General features: G+C 57.4%; 2 protein-coding genes across 2 annotated transcripts; one reads left to right on the top strand and one right to left on the bottom strand.

Annotated features, from left to right (window-relative positions):
• Positions 1–432: 432 nt before the first annotated feature.
• Positions 433–11,177, top strand: CDH24 (cadherin 24). Its single transcript, XM_027553298.1, has 13 exons — positions 433–630; positions 2,162–2,470; positions 2,653–2,947; positions 3,129–3,248; positions 3,322–3,489; positions 3,666–3,853; positions 4,183–4,436; positions 5,464–5,600; positions 8,111–8,232; positions 8,314–8,425; positions 9,033–9,281; positions 9,764–10,780; positions 10,871–11,177. Exons 2-12 carry the CDS (start codon positions 2,216–2,218, stop codon positions 10,261–10,263), a joined length of 2,400 nt encoding a protein of 799 aa, XP_027409099.1. The 5' UTR covers positions 433–630; positions 2,162–2,215; the 3' UTR covers positions 10,264–10,780; positions 10,871–11,177.
• Positions 11,178–14,797: 3,620 nt separating this feature from the next.
• Positions 14,798–16,024, bottom strand: PSMB11 (proteasome subunit beta 11). The gene has a single exon (XM_027552763.1). It carries the CDS (start codon positions 15,967–15,969, stop codon positions 14,995–14,997), a length of 975 nt encoding a protein of 324 aa, XP_027408564.1. The 5' UTR covers positions 15,970–16,024; the 3' UTR covers positions 14,798–14,994.
• Between the last annotated feature and the right edge of the window lie 2,166 nt (positions 16,025–18,190).

The raw sequence follows: 18,190 nt of genomic DNA on the forward strand, positions 1-18,190 counted from the left end.
CCTAAGGCCCCCAGCCGGCCTGCTACCCTGCCCTGCACAGGTTTCCAAAATGCCGCCGCCTCACGGCCGAGGTCCTCCGCAGTTCCCAAGGCCGGTCCGGGAGCGGCGAGCCGGGCCTCCGCAGTGGGTTCCAGGTTCCCGGGCTCACCGTGCGCTCGCCCTTCGTCCGGCTGCGGGCCGCTTCGCGCCCCGCGATGCGCCCTCCCCGCTAGCTCTTCGGGAACGGCCTGGCACCGAAGCGTGGACGCACCCACACCCGAGTGCCCCTCAGGGCGCTGCAGGCCCGGCCCGGGAGGGGCGCCGCATCTGTATGCGCCCGGCGGCCAGCAGCGCCGAGGGGGCGGGCACCAGGCGCCGCCCCCGCCCTCGCCGCGCGGCCCGGGCTGGCCGGGGAGGGTCGGAGGCTGGGCTCTCCTCTCCCGCGCGGCGCGGAGCCGCCTCGCTCCTCCGCAGGCGGAGCCTCCTTCCCCCGCCCCCTCCGTCTCGCTCCCTTGTTCTCGCCGGGGCCGCTCAGACCTGCAGCGGAGCCGCGGCGCCCGCTCCGATCGGCTCGGGGCTGCGCCCCCGGGACCCGGCGACGGGGGCGGGCGGGAGCGCTCCCCGCCAAGCTGGGCCCCTAGGCACTGCCAGGTAAGGGCGTCTGCCCTGGAGCCCACGGTCGGGAATCCGCGAAGGGGCAGCAGGGGGCCCGCAGCCTGCGGGTGTCTTCAGAGCGGTGAGCGGTGCGCTCCGCGGCTGGGAGCCACTGCCGGCTCCCTTCTCCCGCGCTCTACCGCTTTCCCTTTTTCCCTCGTACCTCTTTTCCTCTTTTTCCCATTTTCCTCTCCCTCGATTTCTCTTCATCCTGCCTCCTCTTCTGCCTGTTTGCTTTTTGTGCCCCTTCCCTGTCTCCCCAACCCTTCTCTCTCCCTCTTGTCTTGCTCCATCTCCTCTTCCTCTTTGCCTTTTTCTTCCTTCACCTTTCTCTCCTTTCCTGTCTTCCTTTTCCCGCTTTCCTTTCTCTCCCCGATCCTTCCCTCTCCCCTCCTCTCCTCTTCCCTTCCCGCTATCCTGTTTCCCACTCCTCTATCCCCTGCCTTCTCTTCGTCCCGCCTCCCTCCCAGGTCCCCGGCTTCCCTCCGGCTTCCCTCTTCCCTCGGGAAGGAAAGGACTGTCAGGTGTGTGTCTGCTCTGGGGGAGGAGGGGCGCAGCCACAGCCACTTGAGGGGTCCCCCCAGGAGGAGAAGGGGGAGACAGCGGTGGGAAGGGTCCTCTCTCTACCTTCCTTCCCTCATCCCCTCCCAGCTGCCCCCTCTCCCAGAATGAAGTTCTTAGCTGGGGCGGCCTGGTCTGACCCCCGCAGTTGCAGCCGCCCCTTTCTGCTTATCACAGTGCTGGCCGCCCTTCCACCCATTCTGGAGCCTGGTACCCAGGACTCCTCTCTGCCTTTCAGACACCCAGACTACCTCCTTTGATCTCTTTCCTCCTGTCTCTTGCTGCCATTCTTTCTCTGTCTCTGCGGACAGTCCCTGAGTCTTGTTCTCACTCTGCATCTCGCTGTGTCTCTAGCCTCTGGGTCTGCCTCCCGAGTCTGGCTTCTACCGCCCCCCTTTTTTCAGCTCCCCCCTCCCACTCTGTCTGTGAGCCCGGTCCCCCTTCAAGGACTTCAGCTAGCAGTGAGCCAGGGAGCAGATTCTGGAGAGGAGGGGTTCCTGTAGAGGACAGACTTTCTCAGGTTCTCAACCCTGTCTGAGGCAGCCCTCCTTATCATTTCAGCCTGACCCTCGGCACCCTGAGACCACACCTCCATGAATCCCAATTCCTGGATTTTTAAGCCCTTTCCATGGTAGCCCCCATCTCCTCCATCACCTAGCTGCACACTCACCCTGGGAGCTCAGGGGCCAGATTTGTGCTTCCAAGCCCTCCCAGCATCCCCTCTCCTATTGTCTTCCCAAGCTTTCCTATTCAGAGTTGACTGGCCAAAGATTTATCAGCTTAGAGGGCCGGAGGTGAATACAGGCAGAGAGCCTGGGTGGAGGGAAAGATCAGACTGCTCTCGTTCTCATTCTGGGTTCTGGGCAGTAGGGTATCTGGTTCCTTGGAGGTCTGATCTTTGGAGCGTCTAACTTTGGGAGGAGATGGTAAAGGTTTCCTCAACCCTGATCAGCTGCCTATCCTGCAGGTGTGGATCCATGGGGTAGCCCCAACGCCTCTGCCCCTCTGCCCCAGCCAGCTCATGCATGCCTCAGCACCCAGGAGCAGTGAACAGAGCCTTGGCTGGAGCCCAAACATGTGGGGCCTGGTGAGGCTTCTGCTGGCCTGGCTGGGTGGCTGGGGCTGCATGGGGCGCCTGGCAGCCCCAGCCCGGGCTTGGGCAGGGTCCCGGGGGGGCCCAGAACCATCACTGCTTCGGACCCGAAGGAGCTGGGTGTGGAACCAATTCTTTGTCATTGAGGAGTACGCTGGACCAGAGCCTGTCCTTATTGGCAAGGTAAGGCTCAGCCCCTCCCACATCTCCCCTGACTCTCAAGGCTCTCCTCTGCAACTTCATCACTTCTGCAATGACCTTGGTCCCTGAGGATTCCCAACACTGTCCGCAATCCTAGAGGTAGACTCTTTAACTTTCTGTCACCATTCTTGGAACCTGCTGCCATCTTTCCCTGACCCCTACAGCTGCACTCAGATGTGGACAGGGGTGAGGGCCGCACCAAGTACCTGCTGACCGGAGAGGGCGCAGGCACCGTATTTGTGATTGATGAGGCCACAGGCAATATCCATGTCACCAAGAGTCTGGACCGGGAGGAGAAGGCACAGTATGTGCTATTGGCCCAAGCCGTGGACCGAGCCTCCAACCGACCCCTGGAGCCCCCATCGGAGTTCATTATCAAGGTGCAAGATATCAACGACAACCCACCCATCTTTCCCCTCGGGCCCTACCATGCCACAGTGCCCGAGATGTCCAATGTGGGTGAGTACCCTAGGTCTGGACATCCTGGAGTGCCCTCACCTCTCCTTCCCCTACTGCTTTCTGCCCCAGAACCCATCTCCTTCAATTCAGCCAGCCCTGCTCGTGTCTAGGTCCCACTCATCTGCTTTTCTTCCCCACGTGGCTCTGTCCTGGCTGAGTGGGGTGCCGGAACCCCCTGCAGGGACATCAGTGATCCAGGTGACTGCTCACGACGCTGATGACCCCAGCTATGGGAACAGCGCCAAGTTGGTATACACCGTGTTGGATGGACTGCCTTTCTTCTCTGTGGACCCCCAGACTGGTGAGGCTAGAGCTCGGGAGCCAGGTGAGGCAGCTGTGGGATCAGGCAAGCCTGACCCATCGTCTCTCCCTAGGAGTGGTGCGGACTGCCATCCCCAACATGGACCGGGAGACGCAGGAGGAGTTCTTAGTGGTGATTCAAGCCAAGGACATGGGCGGCCACATGGGGGGGCTGTCGGGCAGCACCACGGTGACAGTCACCCTCAGCGATGTCAACGACAATCCCCCCAAGTTCCCTCAGAGTAAGGGGCCAGTGCCGCCACCTGAGCCATCCTTTGACCACCCCACCCCACCCCTGTCGCCTCTGGAGAAGCCTCCTCCCACCCCTTCCCCCAGCCAGGCCTGGGAGAAGGACGTGCTGGGGGAGGGAGGAGGGCTGGGAGCCTCTCTAAGAACATCTCCCTCCATCCACCCCAAGGCCTGTACCAGTTCTCTGTGGTGGAGACTGCTGGGCCGGGCACCCTGGTGGGCCGGTTGCGGGCCCAGGACCCAGACCTGGGGGACAACGCCCTCATGGCATACAGCATCCTTGACGGGGAGGGGTCGGAGGCCTTCAGCATCAGCACAGACTCCCAGGGTCGAGATGGGCTCCTCACTGTCCGCAAGGTGAGTGCTTCAGACCCACTCACACCTGCCTCCTGCCCCAGAGGACAGGCTTCTCACCAGGCTAGAGCAGACTTGGGATCTCTGTGTTGGAGCTCAGAGATTGTGGTCCTCTCCTCATCCTTCAGATGAGAGTCTGGGGCTCAGAATGGGCGAGTGACTGGCTCGAGGACTTTGCACAGGGCAAGTCTTTGACGGAACTGGGGGCAGACCTGGAGTTCTGACCAAGTAATCTGCCCCCCACTACCCTGACCACTGAGGCCACTGCCCCTCTGGTGCCCACCTCCCTGAGGCCTGCACCTCCCTCAGTAACTTCATCTCCCTCACCATAGCCCCTAGACTTTGAGACCCGTCGCGCCTACTCTTTTCGCGTGGAGGCCACCAATACGCTCATCGACCCAGCCTATCTGCGGCGAGGGCCCTTCAAGGATGTGGCCTCAGTGCGCGTGGCTGTGCAGGACGCGCCAGAGCCACCTGCCTTCACCCAGGCTGCCTACCACCTGGCAGTGCCTGAGAACAAGGCTCCTGGGACCCTGGTGGGCCAGGTGTCAGCCACGGACCTGGACTCCCCAGCCAGCCCCATCAGGTGAGCTGGCGGGGGGCAGGGCGGGGCCTCAGGGAAAGGGCCCAGCCGCAGGCTATTCCCACCCAAGGATTCACCCCCCCCCACCCCCCCACCCCCCCCCCCCGCCCCCGTTCCCTGCCCATCACACTCCCCTCCTGGTAGAAGTCTTCCCCACTGCAGGCCTGGGAGCCAGGGGAGGGCTGGAGGACCTGCTAACCAGACTCTCCACCCATCCCTGCGTGGATGGCAGTGGCGCCTCCCAGTGGCCGTGAGAGCGGATATGGCATTTCACCTGATGAGTGCGCCAGATCAGCTGATGGCTGTGGCTGTGGCTATTGATCACTCCCTCAGCGCCTCACATTTTACTCACTTGATAACATTTCATTTTCACAACAACCTGTGAGAGGAGAATTGAAGATAAGGGTAGGAGTCTTCTCAGTTCCAGCTGCTTTAGAGGCTCAGCCCTGAGAGGTTGCGTTAATGTGCCCCAGGTCACACTTTCAGTAAGCAGCAACGCTGGAATTCCAATCCAGACTTGTCGGCCTCAAGAAGACCCACTCTTTCCACCTCCCCAGCCTGCTGCCCAGCATCCCTGTCACAGCACTGAGGGAGGGGCCAGTGTCATTCTCCTTTGATAGTTGAGGGAACGGGTTAAAAGATTTGCCCAAGGTCACACAGCTAGTCTGAGACAGAGCAGAGACAGAACTCAGGTCCTCGGTCCCCAGAACAGAGCCCAAGAGTCAGAAAGACAGGCAGTGTTTGCGCCATGCCACCTGTCTCTCTTCCCACACCCCCATGAAACTCAGCACCCCATGTCATAGGATAGGTGTTTAATATTGGTGACTGCCCAGAGATATTTGTCTTTCGAGGGGACCCTAACGTGAATTATGGCTCCAGGTGCACAGGGCAGGCCCTGCCTGGTCAGCTCATGCAGGCCCTTTGCCCAGATGAGCCAGGAGGCCCAGCAAGGTGAACAGGTGGGAGGGAGGGGTGGCCGCCAGCTCGGCCCTGCCCCAGCTCAGCCCCGCACCTGGCTCCATCTCCCCAGATACTCCATCCTCCCGCACTCGGACCTGGAGCGCTGCTTCTCCATCGAGCCTGAAGACGGCACCATCCGCACAGCAGGGCCCCTGGACCGAGAGGCTCGTGTCTGGCACAACCTCACAGTGCTGGCCACAGAGCTTGGTGAGGAGTCCTGGGCCTCCAGGAGGGCCGGGAGGAGGCGGCAGCCTCCTGGCAGAGGGGCCGTCCCTGGGGATGGGGTGAGGGGGGTGTTAGTGCCACACACCCCCACCCAGGGTATAACGACTAGGTGCCCAGCCTGGATCCTTACCACCAGGCAGGCTCTCTGGTCTCCTGGGCTGGACTGGGCATGGTGGGTTGGCTTAAGCATTTCCCCTCACCTTTAATTTGCTCCCATAGCTGACTTTCCCCAAGTCAAAATAAATCTAACCTCAGATAGCTCTCAATCCCTAAGAACCCCGACATGCACCCTGGGACACCCTGCTTTGCCCAGTCTCTGCTTCAGGCTAAAGTGGGAACGGGGAGGAGCTGGGCCCTCCTCTGGGAGCTGACCGGGGAGTGCCAGCAGCCTCTCCCTGGGAAGCTTTGTGGGAAGCCCCCACGGGAGGGGAGAGGGGCCAGGTCCCTGCACTGCCCATGTTGGTCAGCAGTCATCACCAGCATGGTTCAGCCGCCTCTGGGCAGCTGTGGCCCGCGGGGGCAGGGAGGCCTCCCCTCCTTCTGTGAACCTGTCCTTGCTGTGCCTGCTCATGCTTCAGCGTCTCCCACGTTTGCTGTCCATGTCCTGTCTGTGGAAGTTGTCCCTGTGTGCCTACATACTTACACCACGTCAATGAAGAGCTAAAGCGCAATGTGTACATATGGGTGCACACTTCATGTGTGTGAAAAATACATATACATACCTACACATATGCTTATGAGTATATGTCTATAGTTGCATATATATGTGTATGTAGTTGAGTGTATAGAGTTATATTATTTGTGGATATATGTAATTGGATATGTATAGTGAAACTTGGTAGCTCAGCTAGTAAAGAGTCTGCCTGCAATGCAGAAGACCCCGGTTCCATCCCTGGGTTGGGAAGATCCCCTGGAGGAGGGCCTGGCAACCCACTCCAGTATTCTTGCCTGGAGAAAACCCCTGGACAGAGGAGCCTGGTGAGCTACAGTCCATGGGGTCACAAAGAGTCAGACACGACTGAGCGACTAAGCACAGCACAGTGATAGACGCAGTAGCTGTTTGTATACATTGTTTTGTGTATGTGAGTGTTTGTGGACAGGTAGTAATAATTTACTACTTACTGTATATCGGACACTGTTCTAAGTACCAAATGTAGATGCATTCACTTCATCATCACCACAACTTTATGAGGGATGTATGATTTTTTTTCTCCCATTTTAAAAGGAGGAAACTCAGACAAAGAGAAGTTAAGTAACTTCCTGAGGTCACGCAGACATTAAGTGGTGGGGCCTCAGTCGGGTTGCAGTCTCAGCAGTTATCTCCTCCACCATATGTGTTGAACTATATGTGGATAGGTTTATGTTTATGAGCGTGCAGCTGTGTGACAGTGCGTGCATGTCTGTCCATGTGAACATCCCTGTGTGTGCTTTGGCCGTCTGTTTACGTAGCCCTGTGTGTGTGTGTGTGTGTGTATTTCTCTCACTGCCTTCTTACCTCCTGTCAAATCCTGCTCCCCATGCCCCCAAATCCCAATATTGAGTAGCAGGCCCTGAGCCCTTACTGCAGTGAAGGACGGACCCCAGCCCTGTCCCATCTCCCAGACCCTTTAGCCAGGCAGTCCACTCCTCTGCCTGGGCTGTGACCTCAGCCCCTTCCCAAGAGCCAACCAGCTCTCCCTCAACTTGCCGGAAAGACTAAAGGAACCAAGACATTTAGCCTAGGGGAGATGAGCGCTGGGGAGGGCAGGGATGCACACTTTGCATTTTCTCTTGGATGCCATTGGCAGTGAGGAGCAAGGCAGGGTAATGATGGGGGCCACCCAATGACGAGGGGGCCTGTCTATGGCTGTGGTACCCAGGCTGGCCTGGCTCTGCGCCTGAGAATCAGGTAGCTCCTCCCTCCCTGAGGTCAATTCTAAGTGATACTCATTGCTACACCACAGCCTCCCAGACCTCTGATGGGGCGTGTGTGTGTGTGCACGAGTGCACGTGTGTGTATGTCTGTCCCACTGTTTTCATGCATGAAAATGCGTTCTCCACATCCTGGGGGTGGTGATGCTACATTCACTGTACATGTGGAACATTCCTTCTGTGTGTGTTGTATTCGTTTTAAACACTGAGCACATCGAATGTGTGGTATGAATGTGCTGCATCTTTCATGGCTGTTGTCTGGTTTGCATCGTCTGTCTACCTTTGCTTGACGGTGCCTGTGCCCTGCGTGTGGGTTATTGTTCATGTATGTCATGGGTGCTACACTCCTATTGAATGTATATGGGGTATGTATTCCACATATTCTTGGGTACCGCATGGATGTTATATGCACTTGTTCCCTTCACTTCACAACATAGATGCTACCTGCATATCGCATGCATACCTCATGTGTCTCACATGCATGCCATGTTCTGGATGTGACATTCACACACCATATGTACTGTGTGTAACTGTGATGTGTGTGCTTGCGTGGGGTGCACGTGTTTGTGTTCTGGCTTCAGACAGCTCTGCACAGGCTTCCCGGGTGCAAGTGGCCATCCAGACCCTGGACGAGAATGACAACGCTCCCCAGCTGGCTGAGCCCTACGACACCTTTGTGTGCGATTCTGCAGCCCCCAGCCAGGTAAGCCACGGAGGCAGGCGGGTTAGGACCTCAGGACCTCCAGCTGCCCACTCCATACGAGGTTTCTCTTCTTCCTCTCAGCTGATTCAGGTCATCCGAGCCCTGGACAGAGATGAAGTCGGCAACAACAGCCGTGTCTCCTTTCATGGCCCTCTGGGCCCCGATGCCAACTTCACTGTCCGGGACAACCAAGGTGGGTAGCCTCCTACAGCTGTGCCCTTACCTGCTTCCCTCTCCTCCTCCACCATCCCTAACTCTACCCACCTATCTGGAGCTCCACCCTACAGAATGTACGTGCAGTTTTGGGAGTTCCTTGATGGCCTGGTGGGGTGGGGGCAGGGGGGATGTGTATGTGTTCAGTTGTATCCAACTCTGTGACCCCATGGACTGTAGCCCACCAGGCTCCTCTGTCCATGGGATTCTCCAGGCAAGAATAGTGGAATGGGTTGCCATTTCCCATTCCAGGAAATGGAGATGCCGACTTCATCTCCAGGGGATCTTCCTGACTGAGGGAGCAGACCCACATCTCTTGTGTTTCCTGCATTGGCAGGCAGGTTCTTTACCATTGATGCCAAAGGATTCTGGGATTTAGGGCTTTCACTACAGGGGCCTGGGTTCAGTCCCTGGTTGGGGAAATGAGATCCTGCCAGCCACGCAGTGTGGCCAAAATAAATAAAAGAAGGTGGCTGTAGTTTTGCTCTTTGCAAACCTTCCCCACAGATAGCTTTGTCTCCATGGGCTGCACCGACTGTAGTGGGAAGGTATCCCAGGGGGTGCCCAAAGACCTGTTTTTCCTACAGATGGCTCCGCCAGCCTGCTGCTGCCCTCTCGCCCCGTTCCACCCCGCCAGGCCCCCTACTTGGTTCCCATAGAACTGTGGGACTGGGGGCAGCCAGTACTGAGCAGTACAGCCACAGTAACTGTCAGTGTGTGCCGCTGCCGGCCTGATGGCTCCGTGGCGTCCTGCAGGCCCGAGGCTCAGCTCTCACCTGCTGGGCTCAGCACCGGGGCTCTGCTTGCCATCGTCACCTGCGTGGGCACGCTGCTGGGTGAGTCAAGCCATAGATGGGGTCATAGATGTGAGGTCCAGGCCTTCAGAGGGTGTGGAGAGAAGCAGGACCTTGGACATAGGGAAGTCCACCCTAGGTCATGAAGGAACCCTCATGCCTGGGTATTCCCACTGCCTGATACACCCAAGAGAAACACTCTGGCCTCATATCCCTGACCTGCCAGGCTAAGGACAGTCATGAACCATAAAAACTATTTACTGAGCCCCAACTCTGGGCCATATGTGGTGCTGAGCACATCACTTGGTATTTCATCCTTTCAACAACCTTAAGAGGTAGATATGTTTCCCCTCTTTTCCACACAAGGAATCCAAGGGCCAAAGAGGTTCAGAGAGCAACTCTCCTTGGTCACACAGCAAGTAAAGGGTTGAAGTCAGGAATTCGAAAGCATTTTGCCAAAGGTCAAAGCTAGGGCTTGCCATCCCTAGGCCTTTCCAAATGGAACTTGTGCGCCTCTCCCCCAGCCCTGGTGGTGCTCTTCGTGGCTCTGCGGCGCCAGAAGCAAGAAGCCCTGATGGTGCTCGAGGAGGAGGACGTGCGCGAGAACATCATCACCTACGACGACGAGGGCGGCGGTGAGGAGGACACGGAGGCCTTCGACATCAGCGCCCTGCAGAACCCTGACGGGGCGGCCCCGCCGGCGCCTGGCCCACCCGCGCGCCGCGATGTGCTGCCCTGGGCGCGGGCACCACGCCAGCCCCGGCCCCCCGGCCCTGCCGACGTGGCGCAGCTGCTGGCGCTGCGGCTGCGCGAGGCAGACGAGGACCCCAGCGTGCCACCCTACGACTCCGTGCAGGTGTACGGCTACGAGGGCCGCGGCTCTTCCTGCGGCTCCCTCAGCTCCCTGGGCTCCGGCAGCGAGATCGGCGGCGCCCCGGGCCCGGCTGAGCCGCTGGACGACTGGGGGCCGCTCTTTCGCACCCTGGCCGAGCTCTACGGGGCCAAGGAGCCCCCAGCCCCCTGAGACCGGCCTGGCCCTGCCCCCGCTTCCCCCATCGAAGCGGGGTGGCAGCGTAGGCCCTCTGAGTGAGCCCCCCGGGTCCAGGCAGGCAGCAGCAGCCCAGGGGCCCCCAGGCCTCCCCAGTCCCTGTGTCCCTCCTCCCCACCTCCCCAAGGCAACCGCCTCCTTACGTCCCTCCTCCCCAGTCGTCTGTTCGTCTCTGTCCAGGGATCTGTCTGTCTCTGACACGCTCCCTGTCTGGGTCTGGGTTGTGCGGCTCCGACTCTGAACCTCCCACTTCTCTCACTGTGATTCCACTCTTTCGTGGCTCTGTTTTGGTCTGCTCCATTCTGAATCTGTCACACAGATGTGTCTCCCTTGCACACACACATGCTGTCTGTCTGTCTCCTGCCCACATCTGCCCACATTCTCTGTGGGTCCCTGTGATTGGCTTTTTGGTTTTTTCTGTTGTCCATCCCGAAAGCAAGAGAAACGTCCAGCCACTGCTGCCCACCCTCCTGCAGGGGACGTTCTGCCCCAGGTCAGTGTGCCTAGACCTCGTGGAGCACCAGGCTGTCCCAAAGCCTTCCCCCACTCACCACCTCTCACTCTGGCTCTCCTGTGTTTACAGACCTGCCCGCATGGTTCCATCCATCACTCATGGCCTCATCCTGGCTCCACTGGCCTCCAGCAGAGAGAGGGAGCCAGCCGACCTCCCAGGGCGAGAGCTCCAGCCCCCTACTGTGGCTGCCTCCCTGGAGCTCTGCCCAGCTGTCAACCGGCCTTGGGCATCCTGGCTCTGGGCATCGTCTTGTATGCTTCCCAGCCCCTGGGGGAGGGGAAGGAAAGAGGGAGGCTGCTGGGGAAGGGGAAAGAGGGCGGAAGGGGAGGGGCCTCCATCTCTAATTTCATAATAAACAAACACTTTATTTTGTAAAGCTGGAGCCCTGCTTTCCTTTCCACACTCAGGTGTCTCTCAGAGCGTGTCGCTGTGCTGAAGGGCTGGAAGAGAGGCCTAAGCCCACCCCCTTGGCTCATTCTCTTTTCTCCTTTGGGGGACAGTCTGCTTCAAGTCCCTTTCACAGAGGAGAGTTTGGGTTGATTCCATTCTGGGACTAAGGAGATAATGACTCGTTCCCCTGCTCTCACCACCTCTGGGTTCTCTGTTGGTCTCAAAGTGTCCAAGGAAATTAAAACGTGGGGCTTTGCCAGAGGGGAGAGCAGGAAGGAGAGTGTGGAGAGAAGGAGGAGCTATAAAGAGACTAAGGAGAGAGGAAGAGGGGTTCTAGACTAGGACAGTGGGCAGGGGACAGCAGAGGGGAGCAAGCCAGTGCCTCCTGGGGCCTGTGGTCCCAGCTGGAAAAAGGCTGGGTCGGGGTAAGGTGGCACAGTCACAGTGGATCTGCCACCTCCACCCTTCATTCTTCCCAGTCTGTGGTCTTGTTCTTCATGGGCACAAAGGAGGGGAGACAGGGACTCCAGGAAGGTGGGCTGTTTTAGGGGTTGAACCAAAGTCAACCGGGACGGGAGCCCAGCGGGTGGCCAGCGTCTCTCACCGTGGGCTCCTTGAGTAGAGAAGGGGTCCACCCAGCAACAAACATTAGACTTGGCCCCGGTCTCGTAAGTCCAGCCACGGCTCCTGGGGAGTAGATAGGTCAGGACAGGTCCTTGTGACCTTCCCTTCCCAGTGCGAGGCGCGCATAGTCAGGGGAGGCTGCTCCAATGGGAAGGTGCCTTCTTGTACCTTACGTTCTGTGTGGTTAAGGCAACCAGGGAGGACAAAGACCCCACTCTGACGGGCCGCCTCCATCCTGTCAGATCCTTTGTACATGCAGCTCTGCTTGAAGAGGCCTTTGGCTTCAGCCAGAAAACAAACAATGAAGGGAAGGATGGAGGCAGGGAGGGATCAAATAGGTTAGTACAGGCCTCCATTTCTTGGACACAGTTTCTGAGAAGAGATTTGTTCAGTGAAACAGTTATAGTATCTTCTCCCAGGAAGCTGTGAAGTTGATGGGTTCCTCCAAACCAGGCCTCTGGAGCAAGCTTGGCATTGTCATTGACTCTGCTGAAGGCTGGAAACTGGGCCCTGCCTGCCTGAAGGCCTGTATGAGAGCAGTCTGTCTGCCCCAGAGGGAGACGCTTAGGAGGGCAGCACCGCAAGCAGGGCGTCAGGACAGGTCTTCCGGTTCAGGGCTAGATTGACCCCTATGGTCTCCCCTGATGTCTGAATCAAACCTTTAGGAATAAGGGGAGAAAAGAAGGGACTGATGCATGGGCTGCCCCTGGCTAGTGAGCGGTGCACTGAAGTGGGGTGCGGGCCTTCGCCTGCTCTGCCAGCCCTCCCTAACACCCTCCTGAGGTCCTTCCCAACTCATTCAGCTGCCAGGAAAACAGTGTAGGGAAACAGACTTTTCAGCTAGACCCTTAGGCTTATCTCTGGTCTTAAATATCTCACCATTGGAAAGAGAATTTGTCAAAGGAAGTGAAGAGGGCAGGACCAGAGAAGGAAAAGAGAAGAGAGAGAACAGAGAGCTGATGGGAGGAGATGCAAGAAGAGAGCCCTCCCTATCTGGGTTCAGTCCTTCTTCCCTGATTAATGGGAAGGGGAGGGGGCTGGTGGGGAGCTGCATGTGGTTCCCAGCTAGCCTGGGGGTCGGTTCAGGTGGCAACGTCGGGCTAGCCTGCCTTCCATTCCTGCCTTTTCTCACTCCCTGGTTGGGTGGGTGGGGGTGTTTGTGGGGGGCTGGGGGTGGGCAGTGAGGCTGCAGAAGTAGTGAACCCCTGGGATGAGCCCTGCCCCACCTCCTCTCTACTCTGGACTTTTTCTCCTTATCAAAAAAGTGATAAGGCCTTTCTCCCTGATAACTGGCCGTGCTCCTTACTCAGGCAGGGCTCTTTCTCTTGTAGCCCGTTTCCTGTCTCTGCACATGGGAACCACCACTTATCTGGGATCACTCGCTTACGATGTCACAGACCCACACTCATCTCCACACGTGGAGGTGCCCTTCTTATGTCTGAGTCAATCAAACACTTGAACCCTGGGCAAAAACTGCCCTTCCTCCTGTGTTCCTCCAGGAGAAACCTGGCCTAAGGATCCTTGACCTAGAGTTATCATTCCCGAGTCCTGCACCTCCTCACCTGAGGCTGAGGGGAGGGTGAAGGATGAAGGATTGCATAGAGGCCACCAGCCAGATTCCCAGACCCCAGCTCAAAGGCTTGTTCTCCTGTACTGGGCATCTTTCTGCAGCAACCCCCCTCATTTCCTTCCCTCCCCTACTGCTTTCCTTCCTGGGGCTCCCTCAGCTTTCCTGCCTTCTCCCCCATCATCCCCTGAAAGCCAGAGCCTACTGGGGCTCCTCTGTCTGGCCCAGCTCCTGCCTGGAGGAATTCTTAGCCTTACGTGCACAGTCGGGGCTCAGGACTGGGCCAGAGGCTGGGAGGAGGGGGTCCAAAAGGGAGAAGAGATGCTGTTCATCTTGGGACTGGAAACAGTAGGAGTAGGACAAAGAAAGAAGGTTCAGGAAGCTTCCTTCCAGTCCCATCTCCTAGGTTGACCATGCCTTCCCCTCCGCTTGGCCTGGGGAGGGGGGCAGGGTGGCATCCCTCCTGGAGTTGTCAGCCTGCATCGCCAAGTCAGGGCTCACAGGGGAGCAGCAGCAAGCAGACAGGAGGGGCGGGAGAGGACACGCTAACCCAGTAGTTCCCCCTGGCACAGCCATCTCCCTCTCTTCTTCATGCCCAGAGGGAGCTACAGGAAGGAGAGGCTGGGGAGAAGGCAAAGGGACGGCAGGAGAAGTCTGGCAGCAGCCACGACAGGCCCAGAAGCCAGAGCGCACTGGTTGGGATTGCGGGGTACCGATGACTCAGGCCTTGGTAAGAAAGAACCCCTCAGAGGGGGCTCAACAGGGGATGCTTCTTGGGCTCAGCCCTCCAGGCCCTTGGGCTCCTCCAAGTTCCTTCTTCCCTGGCCAGCAGAAAGGCGCCCGGCCCAGCTGCTCTCTCCCCCACATCACTCCCCGGCCGCAGGAAGAGGCCCTGGGAGAGAAGCTGTGCCGAAGGAGCACAGCCCTGGAGTGGATGGCCTGGATCCCAGCCTCATCTCTGGACTGACCGCGTCACCTCGGGCAAGTCACACATCTCTGAACCTGTTTCGTCTTCTGTCAAGTGAGGATCACATTAACCTTAAACAGTTAATCATGAAAACTGCGTTCAGGAAAGGAGTCATCATCAGAGTCATTAGGGTCAGGTGGGGGGTGGTGGCAGAGGAGGAAAGCAGTAGTGGGAGCCCATCACTTACCCCCAGATGTTCATGCTGCACTGTCCCTGTCCCTTCCAGCCTGGGTCCCCAGGGCTACCATCCCCCCCTCACTCCCCTCCCACTGCTCCCCCATCCAGGTGAGAAAGTGGCAAAGACTCTGAAGCTGAGCTGAGGACTAAAATGAGAGGAAGAAGAGAGACTGGGGATAGGATGGAGGAAAGCAGAAAGGAAGACGGCAAGAAAATCTGGCGTGCAGCTGGTGCGCAGTATTTGCTGAAAGACGGACTCTGTGCTGAGAAGGAGGCTAGATCAATCTATTGGGTGCCAACAGGAACAAGTCGGACAGAGAGTTCAATAGCTTGGGGAAGAGAAAGGGGTAGAAACTTGGAACAAATGAAGCCAGCAACCCAGGAGAGCAGGACCCCGATGCTGGGAGTCTGCTTCCCCTGCGGCCCCATCTCCCACCCTGGGCTGAGCCCCCCAGATCCTGCTGCTGCTCACAGCCTCTCTGTGGGCACCTTCAAGTCCCCAGGTGCCAGCCCCACAGATGGTTCTCTGCCTTCGCCAGCTCTGTCGGGGGTGGCCTCCTCCTCCCATTCCTTCTCTGGCCCTGGAAGCTTCTGCAGTTCCGAGTACAGCACCCAGGCATCATGGCGGGACACATACTCCCATCCACTCTCCCGCACGTGGAAGAGGTCCACGGAACCCCCAGAGTAGGCATCGCGGCGGGTAGCATGGGCCACAGCACGGCGGGCCAGGGCGTAGGCTTCCTGGGTGCTCATGTCGTAGCGGTAGCCGCGATCTAGCACTCCATAGGCGTAGGGAGACCCAGAGCCCACCGAAAAGATGTTCCCCTGCAGGCAGGTGCCATCGCTATAGACATAGAAGAGGGCAGGGCCAGAGCGGTCCCAGCCACACAGGGCCGTGGCCACGCACAGATCCAGCCCCCTGTAGCGCGACATCATGACTGATAAAAGTTTGGCAGCGCCGGCCACGCTGGGCAGCTGCCCCTCCCTCAGTGCCCGCAGTCGCAGCTCCCGCTGCAGCACCCGGTACCACGTGACACAGTCAGCCGAGGTGCCAGAGGTGGTGCCCAGGAGATGCTGGTGCACAGGGATGACCTTGCGTGAGGCTGGACACTCCACGTAGTTGCCACAGGAGGACCGCGTGTCGGCCGCAGCGATGACTCCATGACGGAAGCGGAAGGCCAGGGTGGTGGTACCATGTGCCAGCCTGGGGCCGTGGGTCTGCAGGAAGGCTTGAGGGTCCCAGCCTCGGGGCACAGCCCAGCTGCCAGCCTGAGGCAGGTGAGGGGACGTTTCCTGGGTGTCGGGGGCCTGCCACTTGCACACATCTTGCAGAGCCATCCCTGGGGTCCAGCGAAGGTTGGAAGGAGCAAGGCAGGGATCTGTGAGCTGGGTTGGGTGGAGGAAGAGAGATGGTAAGGAGAAGCCAGGCTGCAGCCAGACCATACAGGAAGGTGTGTGATCTGTGGCTTCTCCTAAAACCCAAACCAGGCTTTGGGACTGGCTGATGGAGCAGTGCCCTCCCCCTCGGAGGACTGCTCGGGTGGGGGCAGGATGAGGCCAGTGGAGTCTTCAGCGCTGGGGAGACGCTGCCATGACACACCTGAGCGTCACCGGAGGAGTCACCTGTCTGTCATCCTGCAGGCACCTGGAGTTGGGTGGGGGCTGGGTAACTGCAAAGGACAGGGGGCACCAGTGGAAGAAGCAGAGCTGGGTTCCTCTTGTTTTTCCTGTGGGGGGCACTGGGCACAGAGATAAATGAAGCCCTGTCCCTGCCCTGAAAGGGCCCCCAGCCTAGGGAAAGGTAAAGACTAGTCAGTGTAATGGCATAGTCAGACTAGGTTCCCTGGGATGCCAGGCTTTCACTGCTATGGCCTGAGTTCGGTCCCTGGTCACAGAGCTGAGATCCCACAAGTCACAGGACATGGCCCCAAACCAAAACAAAACAGAATAGATTGCCATGGATCCCCTGTGGCAGGAGTCCCTGATGCTGGGTTCACTCTTCAGGGGCATGGGGTCAGGGAGCAATGACACTGAGCTTACTGGTTCACCTCATGATCAACGTGGGGAAAACGAAAGGGACTGGGACAAAGACAACAGAAAGAAGAGCAAGAGAGCCTTGTACGGGGCGCCCAGACACCTTCAGAATGACAGAGCACCGTGGGCCAGGTCAAGGGGAACTAAAACCTGGAGGTCGTCTTCTCTGCTTTGGGTGTGATCATGAACTTCCATCTGCATACAGTCTGGCACACCTGACGGCTCTCTGGCAGGACAGCTTCTCTGACTGGTGCTAAAGTTCTGAGGAAGTAGCTGAAAGGATCTATTGGTCTCCTTTCTGCCCAACAGTTCACAATGGCAAGAGATTGGTTTGCAGTTTCAAGGCAGGAGAAACAACTGACTTTGATACCATCATACTGAGTCCAAGTCTTAGACCAACGAGGGGTGGAGACTGACAGCTGGCCCTTCAGAAAGAGAAACTAGATTGGGGCGGAGTGACAAGCTACATCTACTTCTGGAACCATATGGAGTACATTTTTCTAAATATTACAGCTCCCCTTCTAACCTCATCCTCCAAGCTGATATGATTTCCTAAGGTATCACTCAAATCCCATGTCTCCTCTACTAAGAGAGCTTAAAGGGCTGTAAGATCAAATCCACCCCAGGTTGGCATTTAAGGCCCACTGTGACCCAATCCTAATCCATCCACCACAACCTCTTTTCATGTTATTCCCAGCACATCTCCCACCTCCCCTTCATCTTTTTGAATCTTATCCTCCCAAGTCTGGCTTACGTATCACCCATTCTGAAAACCCTCCCCAGGTAGGGGCCGAGAGAGAAGAGGCTCTGAATTTGAGAAGCAATGGGATCTAAGTGGTATTTAAGGAAATGAATCCAGACAAAGAATGAATCCTTGACAAAGCCTTCCTTGACCCCCAAACTCACCCCAAGCTATACTGACCACCTTTCTCACCTGTGAAGTATAGCACTTCTCATTGTTTTCTTCTCTAACACCTGCTTTACTGAGATATAATTTATTTGTTTTTGTTTGCACTGGGTCTTCATTGCTGCACGTGGGCTTTCTCTAGTTGTGGCCGGTGGTGGCTTCTCTTTGTCGCAGAGCATGGACTCCAGGGCACACAGACTTCAGTAGCTGTGGCACGTGGGCTCAGCAGTTGCAGCTCTTGGGCTCCAGAGTGTGGCACTCAGTAGCTACCCCACGGCATATGGGATCCTCCCGGACCAGGACTCGAACCTTTGTCCCCTGCTTTGGCAGGCAGACAATCACTGGACCACCAGGGAAACCCTACTGAGATATAATTGACATATAACATTATTTAAGTTTAGTGTGTACAGTATGATGATTTGATACTTCTGTGTATGTGTCTCTGTATGTATCACAAAACATTTACTGCAATATGGATAGTTAACAAATCCTTCACCTCACATAATTGTCATTTTTGTTGTTATGGTAAGAACATTTAAGACCTACTCTCAGCAACTTTCAAGGATACAAAAGAATATTGTTAACTGTAGTTACTGTGCTGTACATTTGATTTCCAGAACTTATCCCTCTTATAACTGGAAGTTTGTACACTTTTGACCAACATCTTCCCATTTTCATCAACTCCAAGCCTCTGACAACCACCAATCTACTGTTTCTAAGAGT

Source organism: Bos indicus x Bos taurus, chromosome 10, assembly GCF_003369695.1.
Source record: "Bos indicus x Bos taurus breed Angus x Brahman F1 hybrid chromosome 10, Bos_hybrid_MaternalHap_v2.0, whole genome shotgun sequence".
NCBI lineage: Eukaryota > Metazoa > Chordata > Mammalia > Artiodactyla > Bovidae > Bos > Bos indicus x Bos taurus.

Coding starts and splice junctions, on each gene's coding strand:
- CDH24 (XM_027553298.1), top strand. CDS start 2,216: ATGCATGCCTCAGCACCCAGGAGCAGTGAACAGAGCCTTGGCTGGAGC. Junction 2,471..2,652: donor AGCCTGTCCTTATTGGCAAG/GTAAGGCTCAGC, acceptor TGACCCCTACAG/CTGCACTCAGATGTGGACAG. Junction 3,249..3,321: donor CTCTGTGGACCCCCAGACTG/GTGAGGCTAGAG, acceptor GTCTCTCCCTAG/GAGTGGTGCGGACTGCCATC.
- PSMB11 (XM_027552763.1), bottom strand. CDS start 15,969: ATGGTCTGGCTGCAGCCTGGCTTCTCCTTACCATCTCTCTTCCTCCAC.